The sequence below is a fragment of the Ambystoma mexicanum genome, chromosome 6p, assembly GCF_040938575.1.
Source record: "Ambystoma mexicanum isolate Mex_15411 chromosome 6p, UKY_AmexF1_1, whole genome shotgun sequence".
Taxonomy (NCBI): Eukaryota; Metazoa; Chordata; class Amphibia; order Caudata; family Ambystomatidae; genus Ambystoma; species Ambystoma mexicanum.
The window spans coordinates 1,159,905,035-1,159,927,924 of NC_090935.1; the positions used below are offsets into that span (position 1 = coordinate 1,159,905,035).

The window sequence follows — 22,890 nt, forward strand, 5'->3', positions numbered from 1 at the left end:
GCATACACCCAACCCAGAGACCAGGGCATGATCCTACACTCCCATCTTAACCTCACTAGTATCTCCCTATGCCACAGAAACAAGAAATCGTAGCAGCTATTAGACTTCTGTAAGGAACTGGGCCAGAAATTAGTAGAGAGTTGTCCTTTGTTCATCATACATCACCTTCAGAAGATCACTGAAAGGGGGACATACGTTGAAACTAAGGTATCTAACCTTGAGAGTACACTAAACTTGTTGGAAACACAAGTAGCCTCCTTGATGCAACATTAAACTGGTGGGGAAGCTGAAGGAGAGGTCAGAGACCAACAGCAGGGTTCCTGTATGTCTTCAGAAAGACGTTGGCCCCTCTAGGGCTCTGCCCCATACACACATAGCGAAGATTTGGAACCTCCATGATTAAGAAGCCATCTTTGAACGCAAGAACAGTCCAGCTATGTGTTCTCCGATTTACACACAAACTGTTAAAAAATTAAGCAATTGCTTTAGGACAGTGAAACTAATGCTCCCACCTCACTGCATCAGATACACGCTTGACTTTCCTGCCAAACACTCTTTCATGGAAACTGCCCATAATACTTTGAATCGCCTGCAGTGGTGTGAATTGATGGACAAGTTCAACCTTCCACGGATCAAATGCATGCAATATACAAAGGGGTTTTCACTGACCTAGTAATGGAACAATTTGCCGCATTTCTGCATCTTCACAAATGTGAAATACACAGGCCCTTGTTATGAAAATGCTTGTTGATGATTAAAGATAGGGCACATTACAAGGGCCCAACACCATTGCCACCTTCCACAAATGTAGCTCTAGAAATTTTAAGCCACAGTGCATTGCCCATTTGGCTCTGAACTACAGTTGAATAGCTACTCACGGTTACTTGGTGCCGCTGTGCAAAGTGACTTGGTTGAAATTACACATGTTGCTATGTGCCTCACAAAAAAGTTGCCCAAACGTATAACTACCTAATTAAGGTAGTTTTAATCACTGCACACTATTTTGACCCAATACTTAAATTTAAAAGATTACAACAAGGCTTATTTGTTAATGTAAAACCGTACGTGGTCAACTGGGAATTGGATGAATGGGCCACCCTCATTCTGTCTTCCAGGTCTTGGGACTTCCATTGGATTGAAGCTTAAATTTGATATTGACTCCCTAGAATACGTTTTTGTTCTCAATTTTTCCGATTCCCTTGCCCTATATGAGAAATGTGCCGCATTAATAGGTTTACTGTATTTTTCTTTTTGATAAGTGATTTCCAACGCATGGACCCTGACAGTTGAGATTACTGCTACTGTCTAATAAAAAATAAATGACCCCCAAAAGCTTCAGCTAGTTGGGCACAATGGTATGTTGGCAAATTCTGAGACATGAAGCTTGAAATGTTATGTTCTATGTTGTCAGTTGACAAATGCAAGTTAACGTATTGTCTGTTGTCCACAGTGAATTCACTTAAAGTTCTCTGTTTTTATTTAGGTACGCGACAATCAGAGGTTAAAAGTAAATGCTGTATGTGCACCTGATGAGCCGTGTGAAGAACAGCGACCTCAAAGAAACATCAAGGAACTGGAGTAAGTTTTAAGAGTCAATCCAGTACAACCGATCTGGTAATAGTGAAAATGCATATTTTGTCCCGTGCTTAAATAAGGAATAGTGTGGTTGTTTTGAATATATTTATCATGCGGTCATCGCAGCCATCAAAGTGAAGGATTGTTTCGTCTCACTTCGTCTTTTTTTAATTTTAAAGAAAAATAAAGATAATGGTCCATAAATGGGGCAAACAAAATTGTTGATCTTACATCTGAAGTAAAAATCCAACCTATGCTAGCGATTGCAATAATTAAAGTCTTAGGCCCTTTTCCCAGTAGTGTGTAATTAGTCAGTTTAATGCAGATTAGAATTTTGCTTCAGATTTTTGCCACTTCAGTTATCTACATCCTCGATTAAAAACCAAAGTAAATGAATGGTTAAGTATTTGCAGTCTGGCCACAGAGAAAACACCAGACATTCCACAGCCAGTTTTACAAAAGGTTAGGAAAGTTGGAGATGAGAAGGCCAAGGTCTACTTCACCGATCGTATTTCCTTTGCACAAGATGTCTTGAGTCTCTCAAATTTCAAAGAGCCTAACCCATATGGCTGCAGTGGGGTTTGCTCTACCAGGGAACCAATCACCAATGTCCGCTCCAGCTTCTGACATCAAGGGGTTCAAGCTATTCTATTTTAATAGCTGCTCAAGATTAGATCATACATTGGTTTGACCACTTGCTACTGTATTTCAGCCTTCAAGCAAGCAAGCCAAATGCTGTGCAAGACTTGAATTGTTCATTCCTGATGTCTGCCCAAAGCTACTAGCCCATGTGTATCTGGAAGACATCAGGTGGCCAGATGGGGAAGGGGCTAAGGGGCTTCACCAGACCTTCTGAGAGAGAGAGAGAGAGAGAGAGAGAGAGAGAGAGAGAGAGACATATATATTTCTCTCTGTGTGCTTGCTGTTGCAATCTGCTCGATGGGTAGGTTTCTACCCTCTTCCAGGAGCCATCTTTGCAGTTTTCTCGGCTGGCTGGTGGGCCCCACTTCAACATAGGCCAATTGTACTTCTTGTGGGTCACCTGGGTCGCAATCGTTCTGAGGTTCAAGTTCCTAGGGGACCAGAACTAGCCAGCAGAAAACTTCAGGGTGAAGGCAGCCAGCGAGGGGGCTATGCATCGGTACAGACCAGGCACTCCTGCAGGGCACCAGAGGTAAGCGTGACAGCGTGGGTTGCTCCCTCTGTGCAGGGTAGATATGCCACTGTGGTTCTGGGCTCTGGATAATAATGTCTTCCTATATTCAAACTATCATGCCAGTATGTAAAACATTGCTCTGTCTCCCACAGTGAAAGCTATATCACAAAGTTCTGGACAAGATCTTCTCTTGTTGGGGTGCCCCCCTCTTCACCCCCCCAGGTGGACCTCTCCTCCACTCTCATCCTCAAGTGCAAGTTCTACTCCAAGGATTTTTTTTTTTTTTATTTGCATACATGTGGCAATTATAAAAGGCCTTATACACAATACATAAATAACATTTGATAATAAATTATCATACAATACAATTAGAATACACAATGTATCGGTCGTCGGAACACAACGCGCACAAAAAATAAAAAATGATCATACATCAAATTTAAATATAGAGATCCAATACCATAAAGCACATCTATACAAAGAAAATATTATACAAGCTATCAGTTATCATAAAGATCACTCAGTATCTCAAATATTCTTTCACAAAACTGGATCACATAAACATTAAATTATAATAATCTCCATTTAGAAATCTCGACCACAACAATTGCAGATCAAAACAAGCAATTTCATTACTATATCTTCTTTAAAATTGCTGCCTTAAGTAACTAAGGCTAGTACATTCCAACACTAAATGCTGTGTGGTTTCTATTTCTAATCCTCCACAGACACCAATATCTAGTCCCAAGTGGGATACCAACCCGCCTGCCCAAAACATGCCAAGGATGGCATATGGTTAAATTGAACTGCTAAATTTTGCAGGACATGTTCGTAGCCTCTTGCAGATCAGATAGGTATAGGGTAAACAAGCAGGGCGCAGGTATACATTCCTGCTTAACTCCCCTTGTCGTCTTAATCCAGTTTGTAACCTCACCTGCCCGATCCAGGCCGACTCGCACCCGTGTATTTTAATTCAATATGATATGATATATTTATATAGTGCCTATACACAATGTGTTTCAAAGCACTTCACAACCATGGTGGGAACAAGGGAAAATGCTGAATAGTCGATGCACGCTACCTAAACCGGAAGCCTATGCCTGTACCACGAGTATTCAACAATACTGATCAGTGTCAATAAATTCTTTTTTTTTTATTATTTGCATTTATCAATTCAATGATTTTGCAAAAGAAGATGAAGACTTCAATATTTCTTTTTTCCTTCCTTTTTTTTTTTTGTTCCTACCTTGTTGCAACTTAAAAGTTCCTTTCTGAAAGTCAGAGTTTTTAGGTTCAGGTTCCAGTTTGGGTTTAGACCTTTTAGTAGTCGGAGCCTAGTCACTCTTCATTTGTTTTAAGGGAGCATGCCTCTAGGGCTATATCAAAAATTTTGGCGGTCGCTATTGACCATGTTGTCCTAGATCCGCTCATTAGTCAATTCCACCAAACTTCTTCTTCGTACAGGGAGTTAGGGTTAATCAGCGATCTCAAATACGCTCTTCTCAATTTTTTCGTTTTGGAACAATGCATCAGGAGGGGCTTTATTGATTCAGTTTCATGTTCCGTTTCACATAAGCGGCAAAGGTTTGTTTGTGATTGTCCCTAATGGCCCTTATTTCGTTGGTCGGAAGTAGATTAAGACGAAATTGCAGAAAAATGGATCTTAGAGCCTTGTCCGGAAATCTTTTTAGGACTTCATTAGGTGAGTGTAATGTTTGGGGCTGGAAGTTCAAGTGGGTGAGGAGTTTATTTTTACCTGCTAGTGTAAGAGTCTCTATGCAGTCCAATTGGTCCATTTTCCGTTTTATTTTTGTGGGGTTTCGAATCAATTCGTCTTCACAGCATCCACTGTTGACCAGGTGTGCTCGCTGCTTGGCTGCCCAGATGGTAAGAGTCTTGCTCCTTCCTCCCGCGATTTCTGATTTGATTATATTGTATAAAGGCGGTGATTCCTGCATTATTATTTTCCTGAAAAGCGCCATTTCTCCTGCCTCTATAGCTGCTTTCAAGGAGAGAATTCCCAGTTCTCTTCTGATGATCAAAATGGAGGTAGAACTAGGAAGCTGGAGGACTTTTCGCCAAAAATAAGCTTCCAGCTTTGGCCAAATCACGCGAGCGATCGCTGGCATTGCCTCACAATCATATGCCAAACTTGGTATAACTTTGCCTTTATAACATTTTATGGCCGGTAGAAGCAAGAAACATCCATATTTTCTGTCGATTATTCTTGCCTGTGTGGTGAGTTTACAAGTCTTATCAGTAGATGCACTTACAAGTTGCATCGAGGTCTCAAATTTTGAGTTGTCCAGTCAAGTAGCACAGCGAGTAGAGCGCTCGCTTTGACATCCGTGCAGAGCCTGTTAGCAGGTTCGAATCCCGGCGGGGCCAAACTCAGCCTTTCATCCTTCCGAGGTCGATAAATGAGTACCACACACCGTGGGTGGTAATACGCAGCGCTCAGATACCTGAGGGTTTGTAGCGCTATATAAATGCCTAATTATTATTATTATTATTATCAGCCCCAGGTATTTGAAGAGTTTCACCACTTCTATGGACGAGTTTTCAATGTGCCATCTGAAGTTTTTTGAGTTCTTACTTGGCAACTGTCCAAGGATCAGGATTTTTGTTTTCTCCCCTTTATCTCTAAGTTATTGTTTGTAATGTATTTGGCCAAGTTGTCGAGCTGCCTTTGAAGTCCAATTTCAGTTTGGTCGAGAAGAATGATATCATTGGCGTATAATAAACGAGTCACAGGTATGTTTCCAATTTTCGGAGGAAAAGATCTTATCGTTCCAGAATATTCTTTGAGGTCGCCAAGGAAGGAGATAAATAGGACCGGGGCCAGTGGGCAGCCCTGTTTCACCCCTCTGAGAGTCGGAATTTCTTCAGAGAGCTTGCCTGCATGGTCCAGCTTGACCCTAATTGATGTCTTATCGTGAAAGGCCTTTATTGGGTCGAGAATGTTGTTTGGGCACTTCCATTTATCAAGTTTTGACCATAGCAGAGTTCTATCTATTTGGTCAAAGGCTTGGCTGAGATCTATAAAAGCCAGGTATACTTTCCCTGGTCCTGGCGTGAGTTTGGCCTTTATGACACTCAACATCATGATGTTAGCTGTTGTCCCCGAGTTTTTCATAAACCCTGATTGGAATGGGTCGCGGCACGGGGCTGTTTTAGCTCAAGTTTGGAAACTTTTTAGGAGGAAGGATCCGTAGAGCTTGGCAATTGTGTCCAAGAGCGCAATAGGACGGTAATTTCTTGGATCCGTTCTATCTCCTTTTTTGTATATAGGGGCGATCACTGCAGAGCGCCAGGAGTTCGGAATCGATCTTGTGGTACAGCATTTTTTTAATACCTGCCCAATGAAGCTCGCCCACGACTCCGGATAGTTTTTCAGGTCTATATTAGTGATTCCGTCCGGGCCTGGAGCTCTGGAAGATTTAAGTCGCTTGATGGCCAGTACGATGTCTTCTATCATTTGAGAAATCCTCCCAGTTAATTGATCTTGACTCGGGCCCTGGAACGACTGTAATTTGCCTGGGGAGCTGGAATATCTTGGTGAAATGTAATTTCCAGGCTTCTTATGGGACATTATTCAACCCTTTTGCGGTTGCCCTATATTCTGTGTTCCTTAATAATTGCCAGAAAGCACCTGAATTCTTATCTGCCAGTTTTCTCAGCATTTCTTCTGAGTCCTGTTGATAGAGGAAAATTCGCCTGAATCGTAGCCAAGATTTATACTGCTTTTGTTCATTCAAATAAAGTTCTCTTGGTCCTTCTGATTCAGAAGTTGCTCCCAATTTCTTCAGATTTCTCAGGATACAACGTTTCATTACCAGTTCTTTGTCGTAAATGTGTAATGGTTGCTGAGTGAGCTTTTTGTTTAGCTTTCTGGGTATCTTGTAAGGAATCAATAAGGGCTGGTAATCAGTGGAGTTTTATAACTCCCTGTTTTCCCGTAGGCAGAGCGTTTTATAGTTTTTGGAAAGTTCTTCGATTCGTTTTGCTGTGAGCCTTAGACGATTGCCTTTGGCATTTGGTTCCATTTTTTCTGGCATTTGCATTTTATCCTCGCCTTCAGTCGGCCATGTAATTTTCAGAATGTTGTGGTCGCTTGCGTCGACCCTTATGACTTCAAAAGATGTAATTCGACTCAGCATTGCTGCTGATACAAATATGTAGTCTGTGGTCCCTTCCTGTGCACCTCTTTCCCAGGTTGGGACGTAGACCGCCTGAGGAAGCGAGTGGTCAATATTGTGAAGGTTTCTAGAGTCCATAAGTAATTGCCATTGTTTGCCACGGATTTCCACCTGGCTTATTGGACGTGATAAAATGCTTCTTGAGGGTCTGATCGGGCATTTGGCGTTTAAATCCCCATTTAGGATAATTAGTGGGTTGTTTTGGGTGGTCATAATACCGTCAATCTCAGTTTCGATGGTTGCAAGGAAGAGTCTATCTGAGATGACTTGAGGATTCCAATAAGTTGTGATTATGGTAATCAAAGAGGAGATCATAGAGTTGCTCTTCCGTCCAATCGTTCCCACTTTATTAATATTGCTAGATGGGTTTGAGTGGCAGCAAGCTTCTTCCGAATTGAGAGACCCGAACCAGATCGGACTGCCACGAGAAGACCGGCTGTTGGACGGCCCAGCCGACCTTTGTTAGCTGGGGAAACTGCAACTGCAAAGCCGTCAATTGTTGGCTGGGTGAGGAGCCATGTTTCTTGGAGGGTAATAATATCAAATTCTCCAAGGTTTACTCCTCCAGGTTTTGTAAGGTGAGCGAAGCCCCTGGTGTTCCAGGACATCATTTTGAGCGTTCGAGTTCGAAGATCCGGTTTCGGCCTTTGATCTTTTAGGCTTTCTCTGTCTTTGATTGATTTCGCCCGATCACTAGATGGTATTTGTTGCTATTTCTTTAATTGACTTGAGGAGGTTTTCGGGAGCCATGCCAAAAGCTGTTTAATCGGTGCGAATGTTGACAGGTTGGTTTTGGCTGCCGGAGATTCCGGGAGTCTTAAGAGTTTATGGTTTCTGTCAGACAATTTATGTTCAGTCTTATTTTCTGAGTAAGACAAAGTTCTTCTCTTGGTAAGCGATCTACCACCTTGTCTTTCACTTGTTCTGTATAAGTTGCTTTCTGTGGGTCTCCTGCTCGGGGAGAGTCGGTTCTTTGTCTTGCCTATATTGTCCAACCGTTGGGCCGAGTCTCAACTTGGAATCTGGCTCAGGTTTTGTGCGTTGAGCTCTATTCTTGACCTGTAGTGAATTTTCCCAGTTGGGACGATGTGCTTCTTGGATTCAGATTTCCCTTCGTTCGATCCTCTTTTTATCTCTGCAATAAAATAGCCTTTTCTCAGGAGGTCTTCCTCGCCTTCTTTGGACCACCTGCCTTTGGTTTCTGCGCTTACATGTAAGTAAGCCTTTGCTTTCTGGCCTTTATGGTAGGGTTCAACTAATATCAGATCATCGGTCTTCAGATCTTCGAGATTTCTAGTGTGTTTCAAGATTTTCAGTACCGTACCCCTATTTAGGGTTATCTTCTCAAAGTTTTCCGGGATCTGTTCCAGCTTGAGAACTGTCGCAGAAGCGAGCCTTTTTTGTTTAGCTATTTTTTTGATTCCAACTTCCATCTCTGGAATGGTTATTTCCTTTCTGTTCAGTGGGTTCCTTTGATCTTTTGTGCCAATTGAAGTCATCTTTCCGATCATTAACGATGTTCTTTGGTGATTTTAGTTCTGCGTAATTTCTTTTTAATGGCACAGGTTTCGTTCTTATGGGATCCGGACCTCTAGGATGTCTCTGATTAGAACTAAACCTTTCCTTCTTGTGTTCACTGTGCGTCCTACGTTTTTTTGATGTTGGGGATATTACATGATTGTTGTTTGTAAACTTGTCTTTCCCGGTCACATTTGTCAGTGTAGCTTTGACTACCACTCTCAGGGGATGAGTGGACGGTGATGTTCATCGACACTTCATCTCTTAGGAAATCTTCAGCTGTGATTGGAGAATGTGCCTGTGTAGCCTTTGAGGGGCTTCTGACAAAGTGACAGACCTGGATTGGGGATTTTGGGGAACCGCAGGACACGCTTGGCTTAGGAACCAGTTTTCTGTTTTCCACTTGAGGGGTCTGGCTGTTTTCCAGAGCCTGAGCAGCTGAAGGCATTGGTTGAGGCTCTGGAACTTGAAGGGAGGGGTTTTTAATTGATCCATTCGGTTTATTTGGCTGAACTGGTGTTCCTTTTGTTGAAGCTTTCGGTGTACACATCTGGACTAGCAGGTGAGTTTGTTTCAAAGCTGCCTCTTTCAGACATGATTTGGCCATTCCTTTTTTTTCTCCTTCGAATAGAAAATGACAGATGGGTTCAGTATTTTCTTTTATTTTTGGGTTTGTTGTAGACTTTTTCCCAAAATCAAAACATATTTTGTTTGAAGTCCACTTATCAACTGACTGTGTCTGCTTCCTCTATTCTATTCCTTTTTCAATAATTGGATCTGTTTGTGATGCACAGTCTCTTGAGTCTTTCATTAGAATTGGGTAGGGTAAAGGAGTTGAGATTGCAGGATTGGCTCGTATTGAATCACCTATAATTTTGTCATATATTACACTGTCAACTTTTTCTTTGGCGGTTATGTAGCCTTCAAAATATGTCATTTCGGTATGGATCATTACGATCAGTGTGGTTCGATCCTTTAACGTATCATTTATAGCTTCGTATAGTTTTCCGAATGGAGCGAGCGAAATTGTCAATGCTGACATCAATGTTCTCAGGTCTCGCTTTTTCGGTGGCGTCTCCTTTGTCACTTCCTCTGTTTGACCCGCCCCTGTGCTCTTCCTTCGGGGTCGAGTATTGGGGCTACAAGGTTGGATAGAAGGCGGAGTTCGGACCTTAGGTTGGTGGGACTTTTTTTCTGGGAAGGCGGCTGGTGGCCCCTGTGATGGTTGAGCTTTGACTGGGGTCTGAGCAGAGAGCGGGAGTGGCTTCTCAGCAGGAGAGCCTTTAACTCCCTCTTTTGTTGCATTGTCTATTGTCTGGATCTCGATGGTTTGAGGTGCAAACGGGGGGCGCAAGATCCCCTTGGGGCTGCACGTCATTGAGCTCTCTAAAGGGGGGACGGGCTGGCTCGTTGGAGAAAGATTGAAAGGAACACATCTTGGGCTATCCGATGGTGCGGAGGGAGCTTCTTTGGGGGTTTCAAGAGAAGAAAAGTCGGCATGTGTACTTTGTTTACCGTCAAGATATGGAATAACCTCTTTTGGTATATAGGGAAACTTGCATGCTTTTGGACCACCGGCTAGGTCAGACGTTGCGTCCAGCATTTCTGCATCTGTCAGTTCAAGGAGAACGTCATATTTCCGTTTACCTTAGCTGGCAAAATATGCTTTTAACGAGTTGCAGATTGCTGACTTTGCCAGAAGCTTGTCCGAAGAATTCTTATTTTTTTGATGTGGTAGATTGTCCAATGTTCCTTTCTTTTTCCTCTGATTTTTGTGCTTTTTTTTTTTGTTTTGTTTTAGAAAATATGTATTTTTGTGGTTTTTTTTTAAACATTTAATGTTGACAGATGGTCAGAGGAAGAGGCTGCACTGACTTTACTTGAGTGAGATTTTGGCGTATCAAATTGAAAGTCTTCTTTTGGCCTGACACCTTCTGTCTGTTGGTCCTTGGCTCCACCGCCATGAGGAAGTGGAGCCTCGCTCTCGTCCGCGTGAATTTCGGCGCGAACCTCCTTTTTTTCAGATAACGTGTTTGCCGTCAAGCGGGCTTCTGGCTCGATTTCCTGCAAGCTCGCTGCTGGAGAAACTGGCGTCGGCGGTGCTCCGTCTCTGCGACCAGGCAACCCCCGATTGGGACTCGCCATGCTGTTTCGTGCGCTGTCCGGAGTAGCAGGCTCCAAGTTTACGGTATGTTGTGGGATGCTGATCGAGTTGGTTTTGTGTGGGCCCTCCCGGGCTCTAGCAGGCGATCCAAGTCTGGGGACCGTGTGCAGTTTCCTCGCTGCCCACCCTTCGGTCGGCTGCACTGGGAACTTCGATGCATACGGTTCCTCCAGTTCTCTTGCCGTTTTTCGCTCTCTGGCCTCACAGACCTCCTTTACGGCAGTGAATCGAGGTTGCAGTGCTCCTTCACTAAGAGCGTCCTTTCCTCGGCAGGGCGCTTGGACTTCGCCCTTGCCCTGGCGCAGATCTTCTTTGTGGAGCACATGATCCGAATGTTTTAGAGGGCTGCCATTTAGAAATCCCAGTTTTTGTGGGAGCTTTGATCTTAATGAGGGGCGCACCGAAGGTGGGCGGGGGAGGTCAAATCTGTGGGTAACAAGCCTTGAGCTTGAACTTCTCATCCACCGAGCCTCCTCGTCTTCGCCTCCTGACGGCGGTGAAGCGGGCATTTCACCCCGCCTGTCTTCCATATTGGTTAGGGGGCGCCTTCCCCGCCTTCACACGGACTGCCACAGACTGCAACTCAGCAGCCAACTCCGCGGCCGCTCCGCGGTTAGAAAGGGTTTTTATGGTCAACCCACAAAAGCAGGAAACTGTAGAAAGACTGTGGTGAAGAGTAGACTGCCGCAGACTGCAACTCAGCAGCCAACTCTGCGGCCGCTCTGCGGTTAGAAAGGGTTGTTATGGTCAACCCACAAAAGCAGGAAACTGTAGAAAGACTGTGGTGAAGAGAGTAGACTGCAACTTAGCAGCCAACTCCGCGGCCGCTCCGCAGTTAGAAAGGGTTTTTATGGTCAACCCACAAAAGCAGGAAACTGTAGAAAGACTCTGGTGAAGAGTAGACTGCCACAGACTGCAACTTAGCAGCCAACTCCGTGGCCGCTCCGTGGTTAGAAAGGGTTTTTATGGTCAACCCACAAGAGCAGGAAACTGTAGAAAGACTGTGGTGAAGAGTAGACTGCCACAGACTGCAACTCAGCAGCCAACTCCGCGGCTAGAAAGGGTTTTTATGGTCAACCCACAAAAGCAGGAAACTGTAGAAAGACTGTGGTGAAGAGAGTAGACTGCCACAGACAAATTACCAACTACACCAATGCCCTTCTGAAATCCGGTTTGATTATAAGGCATAGCAGTAAGCTGATCCAGAAGAATTATAGCAAACATTTTTGAAGGAATATTTAACAATGCTTGCACGCTATATTTTGCTTTTTTTTGTAAACTGGTAAAATGATACTGTCCAGCCAGGAGGCCAGTATTATTCCCATCTAACGAATAGCCTTTAACACCTGTAGAAGCACTTTAGCACATGATAAAGGATCTAATTTTAAAAGGGCATTACACGTCCCCTTGGGCCCTAGCACCCTAGAAGCATTACATTTACTAATAATAACTATTAGTCTTCTAAGGGTCAGGTTACAAGACCATTTAATGTCTATCCTAGTGCCTATATTTGTACTCTAATCTAATTGCTGTCCTAATGTGGTAGGTGGTGTTCCCAAACTCAACTCGCTATGCCATTCACGAAAACCGCAGGAAGATTATACAACTCCAAAACAATCTTATTTTCCAATAAAGCTTTCACCATTCCCATCCATAATTCTTTTTTCTTATTACTTTGATAGACTCTCAGCCACCTCACATGTTTTCTTCCTAGAAGAGATTGCACTTGCTAAATGTGTTGCACCTTCATGTTGCTTGGGTTTATTATAAAGAGACACTGTGTGCGGATTCTTTCTTAATTATCTTTTTTCCTCCTGCACCATGGCATTATCTCTTGTCTCATATTCATGGGCTTAAGCATGAATTGGCCTGAGGCACCCTCACAAAATTTCTTCCGAAACATCTTTGCATGAAAACCATTAAACAATTTTTCAAATTATTCAATGACATAATTCCTGCTATGTCTTAGTATACATACCTTCTTCCACGAAATACGAATTGAACTCTGAGCTTACAATCGAGCTAGCCTTGTTTAAATTTCCTTGGTTCCATACAATGCTGTTAAGTCCATTATTCACTTCCAACTCACCACAAGGAACTACATCTCCCATTGGCAGTGTATGCTGTATTAATGCACACAACCGCATATGATCACTTCCGTCCCTTTTGGCAATGGCCATATAAACAACCTTATCAATGCATGGGAGGTTTACAAACAACTAGTCTAATGTAGAATATCTCGCATCCATGCGCACAACACCTCTATGTAAGTCACCATGCAATAACCATTTAACATTCTAAAGCCATTTCATGTCAGATATTTTTCCCAGGAGACCCTTTTGAGTGTATTCAGGAGTAAGATCAGGAACATCGTTACCAAAATCTCATACCACCGAAGGGTATACTAGCATTGAAGTCCCCTCCTGGTATGACCATCATGTGGTCATCAACTTCATCCAACATAGATTTAACTGAGCATAATATATCATTGTCTGTTGGTACCTGGAAGGTTGTATATTAATTGCAATAACTCCAAAATGATCTCCCTTAACTTTTCCAATTATACCTCCCAAATCAAATACAGTACTCAACAAATGTATAATACAAGTTTTGTCAACAGAAATGCATAGGCCACACTGCACATTGATGGATTGCTTTCCATCGAACTCCAGTTCATCCACCAGCCTGGTCTCCTGCAACAAAAATATGGCAACATATGTACAAGACTCAACAAGCACTTTTACATCCCAATAGTGACTAAAGCCTCTGGTGGTCCATGAATATAGAAGTATACCAGTGTCAGGGCTGTCTAGGTAAGCTTTTGGAATCCAGTCCCAGAATCCCTCATAATGCATGCTGTCCCCAATACTAACCTGTCCCTTTGTGTTCATGTTGGTTTAAACTTTTTGGAACATTTCTGTTTTTTCATGGTTTGGTTACTAACCTGCAACCATACCCATGTTTAAAAAGATCTTCATCATACCCCTTAGCAAACGCCGGTATATCACTAGATCTAAATACGATGTTAGAAGGGGGCACTAAACTGTCCTCCATCTGGTCAGCCATTAGTATATTGTCACTAGACACAACACTTCAAGGTATGATGCTATGTAATATTTGCAGCTTCACCCTCCGGTTGATTGTGGGATGGGTTCTATCCATTAAAAAGTGGCTAAGTAGAAGAACAGAATGTTCTACTTATTCATTTCCTGCCGTCATAGTTCACACTGTCACTTTAGTTGAGTTCTTAACTAGGCTTCGACTTTTCTCCTCCTCTCGACTGTGACTTATCATTAAATGACACTCAATTAGCTCCACATCTCTACCCCTTGTCAACCTTGGCATTATCCATCATTTTCACAGGGGAGTCTGTAACGGCCATCTGAGTCATATATGTTCTAATGTCCTTGCTTTCCCCCTGTTTGTTTTCCATTCTGCACTCTCTACCTTCATAAATAATTCTATACCCGGTATATTTTCTTCCCCAATAACAAGATGATTCCCTTTTTCCCTTTGTATCATCTCATTCAAATTGTCACTTTGAGTCCTATTTATCAGCCATACCTCAGCCATCAACCCCCTCTTCGATGGTAAACAAGTTTGCTGCCGTGTATTTCCCCATCAGTATCTTCCAGCAAGATCATTGTGTCAGAATTTGATGCAATGTCTTTCTTTGTTTTCCTTCATTAGAATTATTATACTTATTGGCTTGACAAACAAGGGTGCTTTTTCTAAATTTCATTATTTTCCCCCTTTTAGAGGCAACTCGCTCCTCCTCAATTATTGTGACATTCATTATTTGCTTATATGTTTCATCCTCATTATCATCTTTTAGAGATTGACCAGAGTTTTCCACAGGGACGATCATTGTTGGAAAACCAGTTGAGATACCCACACACACCTACTTGAGACCCTCAAGTAATGCCATATGATTGTCAAGTTTATTCTCCAAGAGGACACATTTCTCCCGAAGTTCGTTGCATGAACTTAACTGCTTGTCACCCATTGTATGTAGTTTAAGTTCTCTCAATTCTTCTGTGTTAGGTTTTACCTCAATATTATCAAATGTGTCAATAACTGCTGTCAATAGTTGCTCCAAGGCCAGGTATTGTGTTATAGATGTTTCAAAATCTTAATGGCACTAGCATTATTTGTTAAACTTACAAACCTCTCCTGGACAGCCTGAGACTCTAAGAATACATTTGGCTCAAAGAATAACTCTTGAGATGACAAAGGAAAATCCATAACTTGATAAGTTGCAGAATTTGCTCCTTGCTATCTTTTTAATAACAATTGAGACATTATAGACTGTTGTCGGAACCTCATTAATATTAGTCATTTCCAACCAGCAAATGTTCTCATTCATTGCAGATCTTTTCTATTTGGCCCTCCTCTCCTCTCAGTGACTTGGCTGAGGATGTATTCATGACTGAAGAGTTATGCACTTCTTTAACTACCTTATCTTCCGGTATGTTTAAAACCTTTTCCAGGCTCTGTCATTTTCAGGCCAGTGAGGAAGAGAAATTCAAAGATTTCACTTTTACTATTTATCTTTACCATCAACTGAAAAAAAGTATCTTCATTGGAGCCTTAATTATGTTGGCAGGATAAGTTTGCGGATGCCGAAAAGGATTGCTGCAACCCGCATCCAAAGAGTTCAGCTACTTCCACCAGAGATGCCTTCCCTTGATCTTCCAAAGGTACTGGTGTGTTTCCACCAGGTAGTTCTATCGCTTCGCCACCACCTTTCATTGACTTCCTTCCTGATGGCGTTATGGTGACACACTTAGCGCGCATCACTTGCGCCGCTAACGCACTGTTGAAGCTCTGTTTCAGCGAGTCCCTGTTTTTAAATTGGGAGTGGTGGGTGGCTTCAAGTTGAATGCCCACAGTTACCGCCATGTGGAGTTCTGGATCTTGCAGTCTGCAGTCAGCCGGTTGGTACGGTAAAATTATAAGCAGCAGGATCGCCGCTTCAGTGCCTCCCTGTTTTTAAATTGGGAGTGATGGGGGTGGCTCCAAGGCTAATGCCCGCAGTCACCTCCATGTAAATACTGGATCTTAGTGCCCAGTCAGCCGGTAGGTAAGGTAAAAGTATAAACAGCTGCCAAGGAATTTCACCTCCCGGGGAGCTCAAGAGGACACATTGATTGTTGAATGTAAGTTTGATCTCCTCTGTGTTCCCTCTGATTTCATTCACTCCTCCGGGTCTAAGGAGACTGCTGAGGTACACCATGATACCGATTGCTGCGGGATAGGCCTGGAAGACATTGTACTGGAACTTTTGGTTATGTCCATCAGTCCTTACTGGTACCTTCCTTTGATGGTGCATTTGCTCTCCCAGTTGGCTGGCACTGTCCACCACCCAAACTATGTCAATCTCCTCTTTCGTGTATAACTGCAGCAAGGCTTATGTATAAGAAGTAGGATCTGAGAGGTGGCTTACAGGTACTCCTTGCTGCCCCAACAGAAGTTTCTGGTCCCTTTTGAGCTGTCTGATTCTGAGATTCTGGAATTTTTGCTCTGCTGTATTTAGTGCAGACCTAGCTTTGGAAATCAACAGACTGCTTTAAAAGTCATGAGTACACAGTGAGGGAAGCAGTTCGCAAGGGAGCAAGGAGCAAACAATATAGGAATGGGAAGGCCGAGGAGCAAATTGCCCAGCCTCTAGTTAGATAGACTAAGCTATTAAGAAGGAGCCTTCACTGAGGAGGAGGGTCTTGAGCTCCTTCCTGAAATATGGAAGTAAGTTAAGGGGGCTAGTCTGTTATTGACAGGGAGGTGCTTCCATAGTCTAGGGTTTAGATAAGCCCTGCCTTCTAGTTCTTTCTTTCCTGCACTGACGGAGTGCAAGTCTGCAAGTGTCCTGGCTCGTGGAGGACCATAGGCTCTTGAGATGCTGAGCTTCTCAGCGAGGTAGCTCGGGGACATGAGGGCGATGTCTTTTTAGATGATGCAGCAGGATTTGGAGGTGGTATATGCTTATAGAAGGAGCCAATGTAATTTGAGAATGGTTGAAGTGATGTGGTTGAATTTGCGAAGTCCTTTGAGTTGAGCTACAGCATCTAGGAGACATCTCGGTGGTGCCAGGTGGGTGCCCGGCAGCCTTCCAGGAGGCCATTGCTACCATTCACTGTGAAAGCATACCTGCCTGCTATTTGTGTTCTTGGGTACCCCTGAATATAGCTTGTTCTTTTTTTTCCTTTCCCACTTGCAGTTTCTGCTAGGATTGTCCACCTAGTTTCCACCATGCCAACTATTGTTCCTGTACCTCTGTTTGAGCCTTGGGAATCATGCCCCTTAGGTGATTTTCCTAGTCCCCACCACTTGCCCTAGGCAGGTGAGTTCCATGCACTGTCTTCTCCAGAGCGAAAATGAAAGGTAAAACTGTCCTTCCTTACCCAAGGTTCTTGGCCATTTTATGTCAGAGGATTGGTCTTCCTGTTTGTGTTCAACCCTTCATCTCATACATCGAAGGTGGAGGAGATGATTTAGCGTCTGGATCCCAAAATGTCCCCCAGCTACTATGTCTTTCAGATGAACCACAGAAACGATAAGCAGCTGTTTGTTGGTTACACAAATGTTCTGATAGGTAGGCTGTTACTATGCATGCTCTCCAGATGGTTCTCTGTAAAGAATCTAAGCATCACTGCCTGGATTCTTTGTTGGGTGGGCTTACTGCTTTGGGGTGTTTGGTGCTCCAGCTTTTTCTGGTGTAGTTGATGGTTTCATGCTCTCCTTCAGCGTCCAAGTTCTGGGCATCTTTGGGGAACCTTTCTTAGGTGAGTAATCTGTGGGAGAGAGGAATACATTAGAAGAAATGGCTTCCCTTGCTTAATGTACTTTCTGTTGGATTAATCCTTCCTCCCACAGATTTTTCATTGCCCTCACTTTTATTGGGACAGCTTGTTTCACCACTTGCATTTCTGAAGTCCCTCATCGTCTTAAGTGTGAGGGGAAATACATAATTGAGGTCATGTGGCAGAGCCTTATCTCAATATATACTGCAGTCAAGGATGTAAACAATTCTGAGAAGCGCTGCAGTGCAGCCACTGGTGGCTGAAACTTTTTCCAGATTGATGCTGGATAATCTTTCTAAAATGAGAAACCTGTGAGGGGAATGACATCAAGAACATTACTGAAAGAGAAGTAATTTGTTCTTCATGCACAACTACAAAATCTTTGCTTTAGTTGACTCCTGTAATGGAGTCTCTATCAAATCATCATTTTATTTTCCTTTCTATGGCATTCTTTTTCTCAAGCAAGACATATGCCTGAACAGTAGCATTTTCAACCCAGTAAACTTAGCGTTTCATCTTGTGGTCTGCCTTGATGAGTGCTTCCTTGCTCTCGGACCCAGTTATATCTAAGCTTCTCCCAATCAGGAGGCTTAAGTAGTATGTCTTCTGTGGGCAGCATTACTAGGTTAACAGCATTTGTAGGTTATTGACTTCCTTTCTCAGAATTCCCTACCGACCACCTTCCCATAATTGTAACATTTGTACCGAGGACATAGTTTCAAGCCTAAAGCGTATTCTGGGCTATTGTTAAAGATTCACTCTCGTCACCAAGGAAAGGGTTGGTCTGCAAAACATTCTAAACTTTTGCTTAATGAACAAGTCCGTCATTTCAAGATGGTGACAATCGGGGTCTATTTTTGTGTCAATTCATTTGTGCCACAGGATGATCCTGCAATTAGTCTGACTTTAGGGGTTAACATCAATTTTGTAGGTGTTCACAAAAGTGCTGTAAGTGGTAATAGCTCATCTGAGGAGAGACGTACCATGTGCATTGCTTTTGCTAGATGGATGACTGTCTGATCAATGCTATGGTCTTACAAGCTCCTCTATTCTTTGGACTCCCAATTTATCGGAACGATTGTGGGCACACTATTGAGAATGGCTTTTCCAACGCTGCAGAGGGTCCAAGGCATCTAGCAGGTATCTACCAGGTATCTACCAGGCCATCTATGGATTTCTTTCAAACTCCTCTGGTACTGGCTTTGATGTTTCTCAGCCTACTGGATCTCGTGGCATTTTGCATTGTGCAAATTGTGCAGGAGTGCAATGCTCCATATTGGGTATCTGCAGGGGTCCAGTGAGTCCCAGGTTCTGATGGAACCTGAGACATCAACAGCGAAGATGCACAGTGACATTTTCTGAAGTGGCTTCCCATTTAACCGTCTCCACCAAGTGAGACTTATTTTGCCTTTGAGAGTCCCAAATAACAGATGCTTCCCTATTTGGTTGTGGATGTCCAGTTGTCCAGCCTTTCATTGATAAGTGATTTGGGAGGAGCAAGGCCTCTATATTAACCTGCTGGAAATGAGAGGCATGAAGCCCGCTTTCACAACTTTCCTCCTAAATGTTCAAAGAAAGTTTGTGCGAGTCCTGAAGGACATACGCTCTAGTGTGCCCTAGCTCAGTTAGAGGGGGCAGGGTTATCTTTCATTGTGCATGTTTGTCATATCATTCTGGTTCTGGGCCCTAAATAGCAGCTCTATAATTCTGTGGCACTCTAAGCACATGAGAAACCACTTCCTTTGAGTTACGAGTTCTTCAGTTTTGTTATAGATGTTACTTTTGAAATTCCAGGTTCACCCCAAGTCAATTGGTTTGCCTCTGGTCTAATTTCAACAATTCCCAGTTTTGATCTAGGAAGTGTCCTCTCTGGGGATTGCTGGGGGATGTCTTGGTTGTTGTTTGTACTATCATTTTGTCTATGCCTTTTTGCTTTTCCCTCTGATTTTCTTTATCTTACGGTGACTACGATTTTACAGAAGAGCCATAACCTTTGTGGCTCTGAACTGGGAAAAGAGGACTTCTTACTCAGAGCTGCTTGGAATATTGAATGCTTCTCCATGGAGGCTTCTGCTAAGGAGGGTTCTTCTGTCTCAGTCAGTGGTGTAGCAGTCACGGTTTCCACCAGATTGTAGCCATCCTGAACCTACTGTCATGGTCCCGGAGTGATTCAGATATCCCTATTTTGACCTCTGATGCAGGTCGATGTCTTGCCGTCGACCTCTGGGTGTTCTATGAAGTTAGTCTATGCCACTCACTGAACGAAGTGCAGTGGTTGGTGACGTAAGGGTCTCGAACAGTTGTACCTGTTATTGTTTACTATTTTTTCTGTTCTTGGTCAAAGGTGGCTTTGACATAATATGATGGTGTCCTCTGGGAGGAGGAGGAATGGGGAACTCTGGGGTATGGGTAAAGCTCAACAACAAAGTGAGACTGGAGGATAGTTTTGAAACCGAGTTGAGCAACCCCTCTACAGGAAACTATCCTTACAGCAACAAAAAATGCTACTGGGTCTTGTGGTTTCAGAAGAGGCAGAGTCGCACCCTACACAGAAATAAATGATTTCATTTTACTCCAACGATCTAAAAGAAGTACAATTTAATAGTATACATAGTGTCATTACATTTCATTTAGCATATTATAAAGAGACATACAAAAAAGCGATCTTCGGCATTGCATCACAGTGGGTCAAATAAAGTGCTAGTGCTTTACAGTACCCTTTGGTCATCTACACATCGCTGTTCATTCATTCCCAAACTCAATATACTCTTTAACACAATTCATACTCCATACGCCCAACATGTTTCATTCCTCTGTACGTTTAAGGAATTTGAGGTGTAAGTGGTGCAGGGACTGCAATGCTAAAATGTGCCTGACCGCCCACACAACATGTGTTGCCACAGATGGCACAGAAAACACTGACTCTTTGAGACAATTCAAGGTTTTGTATTTTTGTGGGCCCTATGGCTGTCCTTTATCTCCCGGACAATTTCATACATCCATAACCCAGGTTAGGTCTACTGAATGATACCACCTTCTGTCTAATAGCTGATATTTACTAATGGTGGCTCCTGCGCAGACTTCCTAGCTTTCCCTACTGAAGGTTAGTGTTCTAGTGCGAGTCTGAATAATGACTTGCATTTCAGTCAGGCCCACTCATCTCCTCACTTACTACCACTCCCCTCGGCATACTCCTCCCACCAATGTTTCACTCCTCCTAGCCTCGCCTCCACCCTTTAATGTTACCACTCCTCCCACACCACTTTACCCCTCTCTTACACTAGTTGTCTCGTCCTCTGACGGCTGCGCTCTTCCTCCCACTTCCCACCCCACTGTGCTCTTCCTCCCACTACTCTTACCACTCCTCCCACTTGCACATCTTCTTTCACTCATACACACCACACTGGTTCTCCTTACACTAAATAGTCCATCACTCATTCACAATGCAGTACCTTTGCATTCAAAACAGCAATACCTCACCTTCTCAGATAGTAGTCTCCACACTTCACCATGTCCTCCTTCCTCTTTCTGATCCCTTGGACCTCCTGCTTCTCTTCTGACCTCACCTGAACAACCCACACCTTACTGCTTCATGTCCCTTCTCTTATACTTCCCCACCACGCTCTGCCATTGGTCAGTGTTCCTCAATCAATCTCCCTACTCTTTACCCGCCTGGGAGGTGTCACACAGCACAAAATGCATAAAAGACCATTTTGGCCACAATACTTTTTCTTACGTGAGGGCACCACTTCGTCAATTTCAGTTCATTCTGTTCAATGTCCAAGTCTTTGTCTGGGTTTGATTCCGCTTGTTGAGAAGTTCAGTCTCCCTCAGAACTTTAACTTTCTTTGGTGGTCTCGCAGGCTCCAGTTCCCTTGCAGCATCTGTTCATTGACACCTTGGAGCAGAGCGTGATGAGGTTCACCGTCACCTAGCTGCAGTGACGAGCGGCTCACACTCTATTCGCTCTCTTCTCAGCTGTTCCTTTTCTTGCCGCTCAATGGGTAAGTTTGATTTTGCTTTCTCAGGTCATTATCTGGCTTGTGTAGGACGTTGACTGCATCTTGGCGCTCTCCAAGTGCTCTGGCTGTGCTTTCCTGTAACACACCCAAACATTCTGGTGAGCAAATTTGTCAGCAGACATGGTGTGAGACAGAAGTGTACTGCTAGTTATCATGCAGGCATAAAGGGAAGGGGTAAGGTTTAGGACCCGCTGAGCTGCCATCTTGTCCCACAGGGATAGAGCTGGCACTGGGTCTCGCCATGAGGACCCCCACCTGTGGCTGAGACTGGCCTTTATCCCCTTTTGGCAAGGCCAGGCTACACTTTGTCACAGTGTGCGGTCTCCGGTTATATTTTGACATAGAGCAATGTGGTTTGTGCCATTTGGACCCCAAAGCCCTCAGAGCAAACTACGAAACTCAAAGTGGAGCCACCCACAATTACGTTCATAGCCCAATTGCAGCAGAGGTCCTCTGAGAAGGGTTTCCATTTCCCCAGTGAATCGTGTCATTCCTTCTCACTTGCTTGCCCCAGTACTGGTCTAGGAGGGATAAACGTGAGAACTATTCCAACTCCCATGGCATTTAGGCATCTGCAGAAGAGGATTTCAGTAAACAAATGTTAGATATTTTCACCAAATGGTTTGGTCTTGAAGTCTGTACTTGTGTCAGAACCCACGTCGCCTGCTCTGGGTGCCTGGTGGCAGAGGTGTTGCACATCCTTCGACTTGGGTCTTTCTGTGTCTACAAGGCACTGTTTGTCTATTTCGCTGTTGACACTTGGCTGTTAGACGCTTCGATTTTTTTTTTTTTTTTTTGTTAACACAATGAAGACCGCTTCTCCAGCATGGGGTCTGGCATGGATTCACATGCTTATGAATATTCCCCGTCGTCAGGCTGGGAATCCTCGGTAAAGAAAAAATCAGTATCAGTTTCGTTTCTGATCTGTCTTTCGTAGTAGTAACCAATCACTGATCTCTGCGTCATACTGACCACAGCCGATGACTGCCATCTCCCTAAGCCCCGCCTCTGGCAGCCATCTTCAGATTTTTACCACACGTTCAAGTGTTGGGAGTCCTCGTGCTTAGCTCTCGAGCTTTTGCTGCGTGTTTCGCGCTTTTTCAGGTGAATTTTCACATTTTTTTCAGTAATCGAGCCTCAAGCTCCACCGTTTCTACTCCCGTTAACGGGTACCCGTTGCAGGATTTTTTTCTACGCCCCTCAAGGGTGAAGATTTCGTCGAATCAACCTCTTGGAGGATTCCAGAAGATTTGCAGCCTACTTCGAGATGGCCCAGGATGCGAGTTCGTCACCCGGAGCCAAGCTGTTTCGCAGCTGCCCTGGATGCGGGCTGCAGAATGTGTTTAAGGAGGACGAACATTCGCGATGCCTCTACTGTCTTCATGGGGACAAGACTCATGTAGAGAAGGACTACCAGTTCTGCAAGAACTTGTCGGAGCGGACCATGAGGGACCGT

General features: G+C 43.7%; 1 protein-coding gene across 1 annotated transcript in view; it reads left to right on the top strand.

The window, feature by feature from the left end:
• The window catches only part of SMC5 (structural maintenance of chromosomes 5), a 1,384,551-nt gene that overhangs the window by 600,801 nt on the left and 760,860 nt on the right, over positions 1-22,890 (top strand). Inside the window, exon 12 of the mRNA XM_069625793.1 lies at positions 1,484-1,578. Coding sequence (XP_069481894.1) covers positions 1,484-1,578 — 95 coding nt within the window. The remainder of the gene's footprint in view (positions 1-1,483; positions 1,579-22,890) is intronic.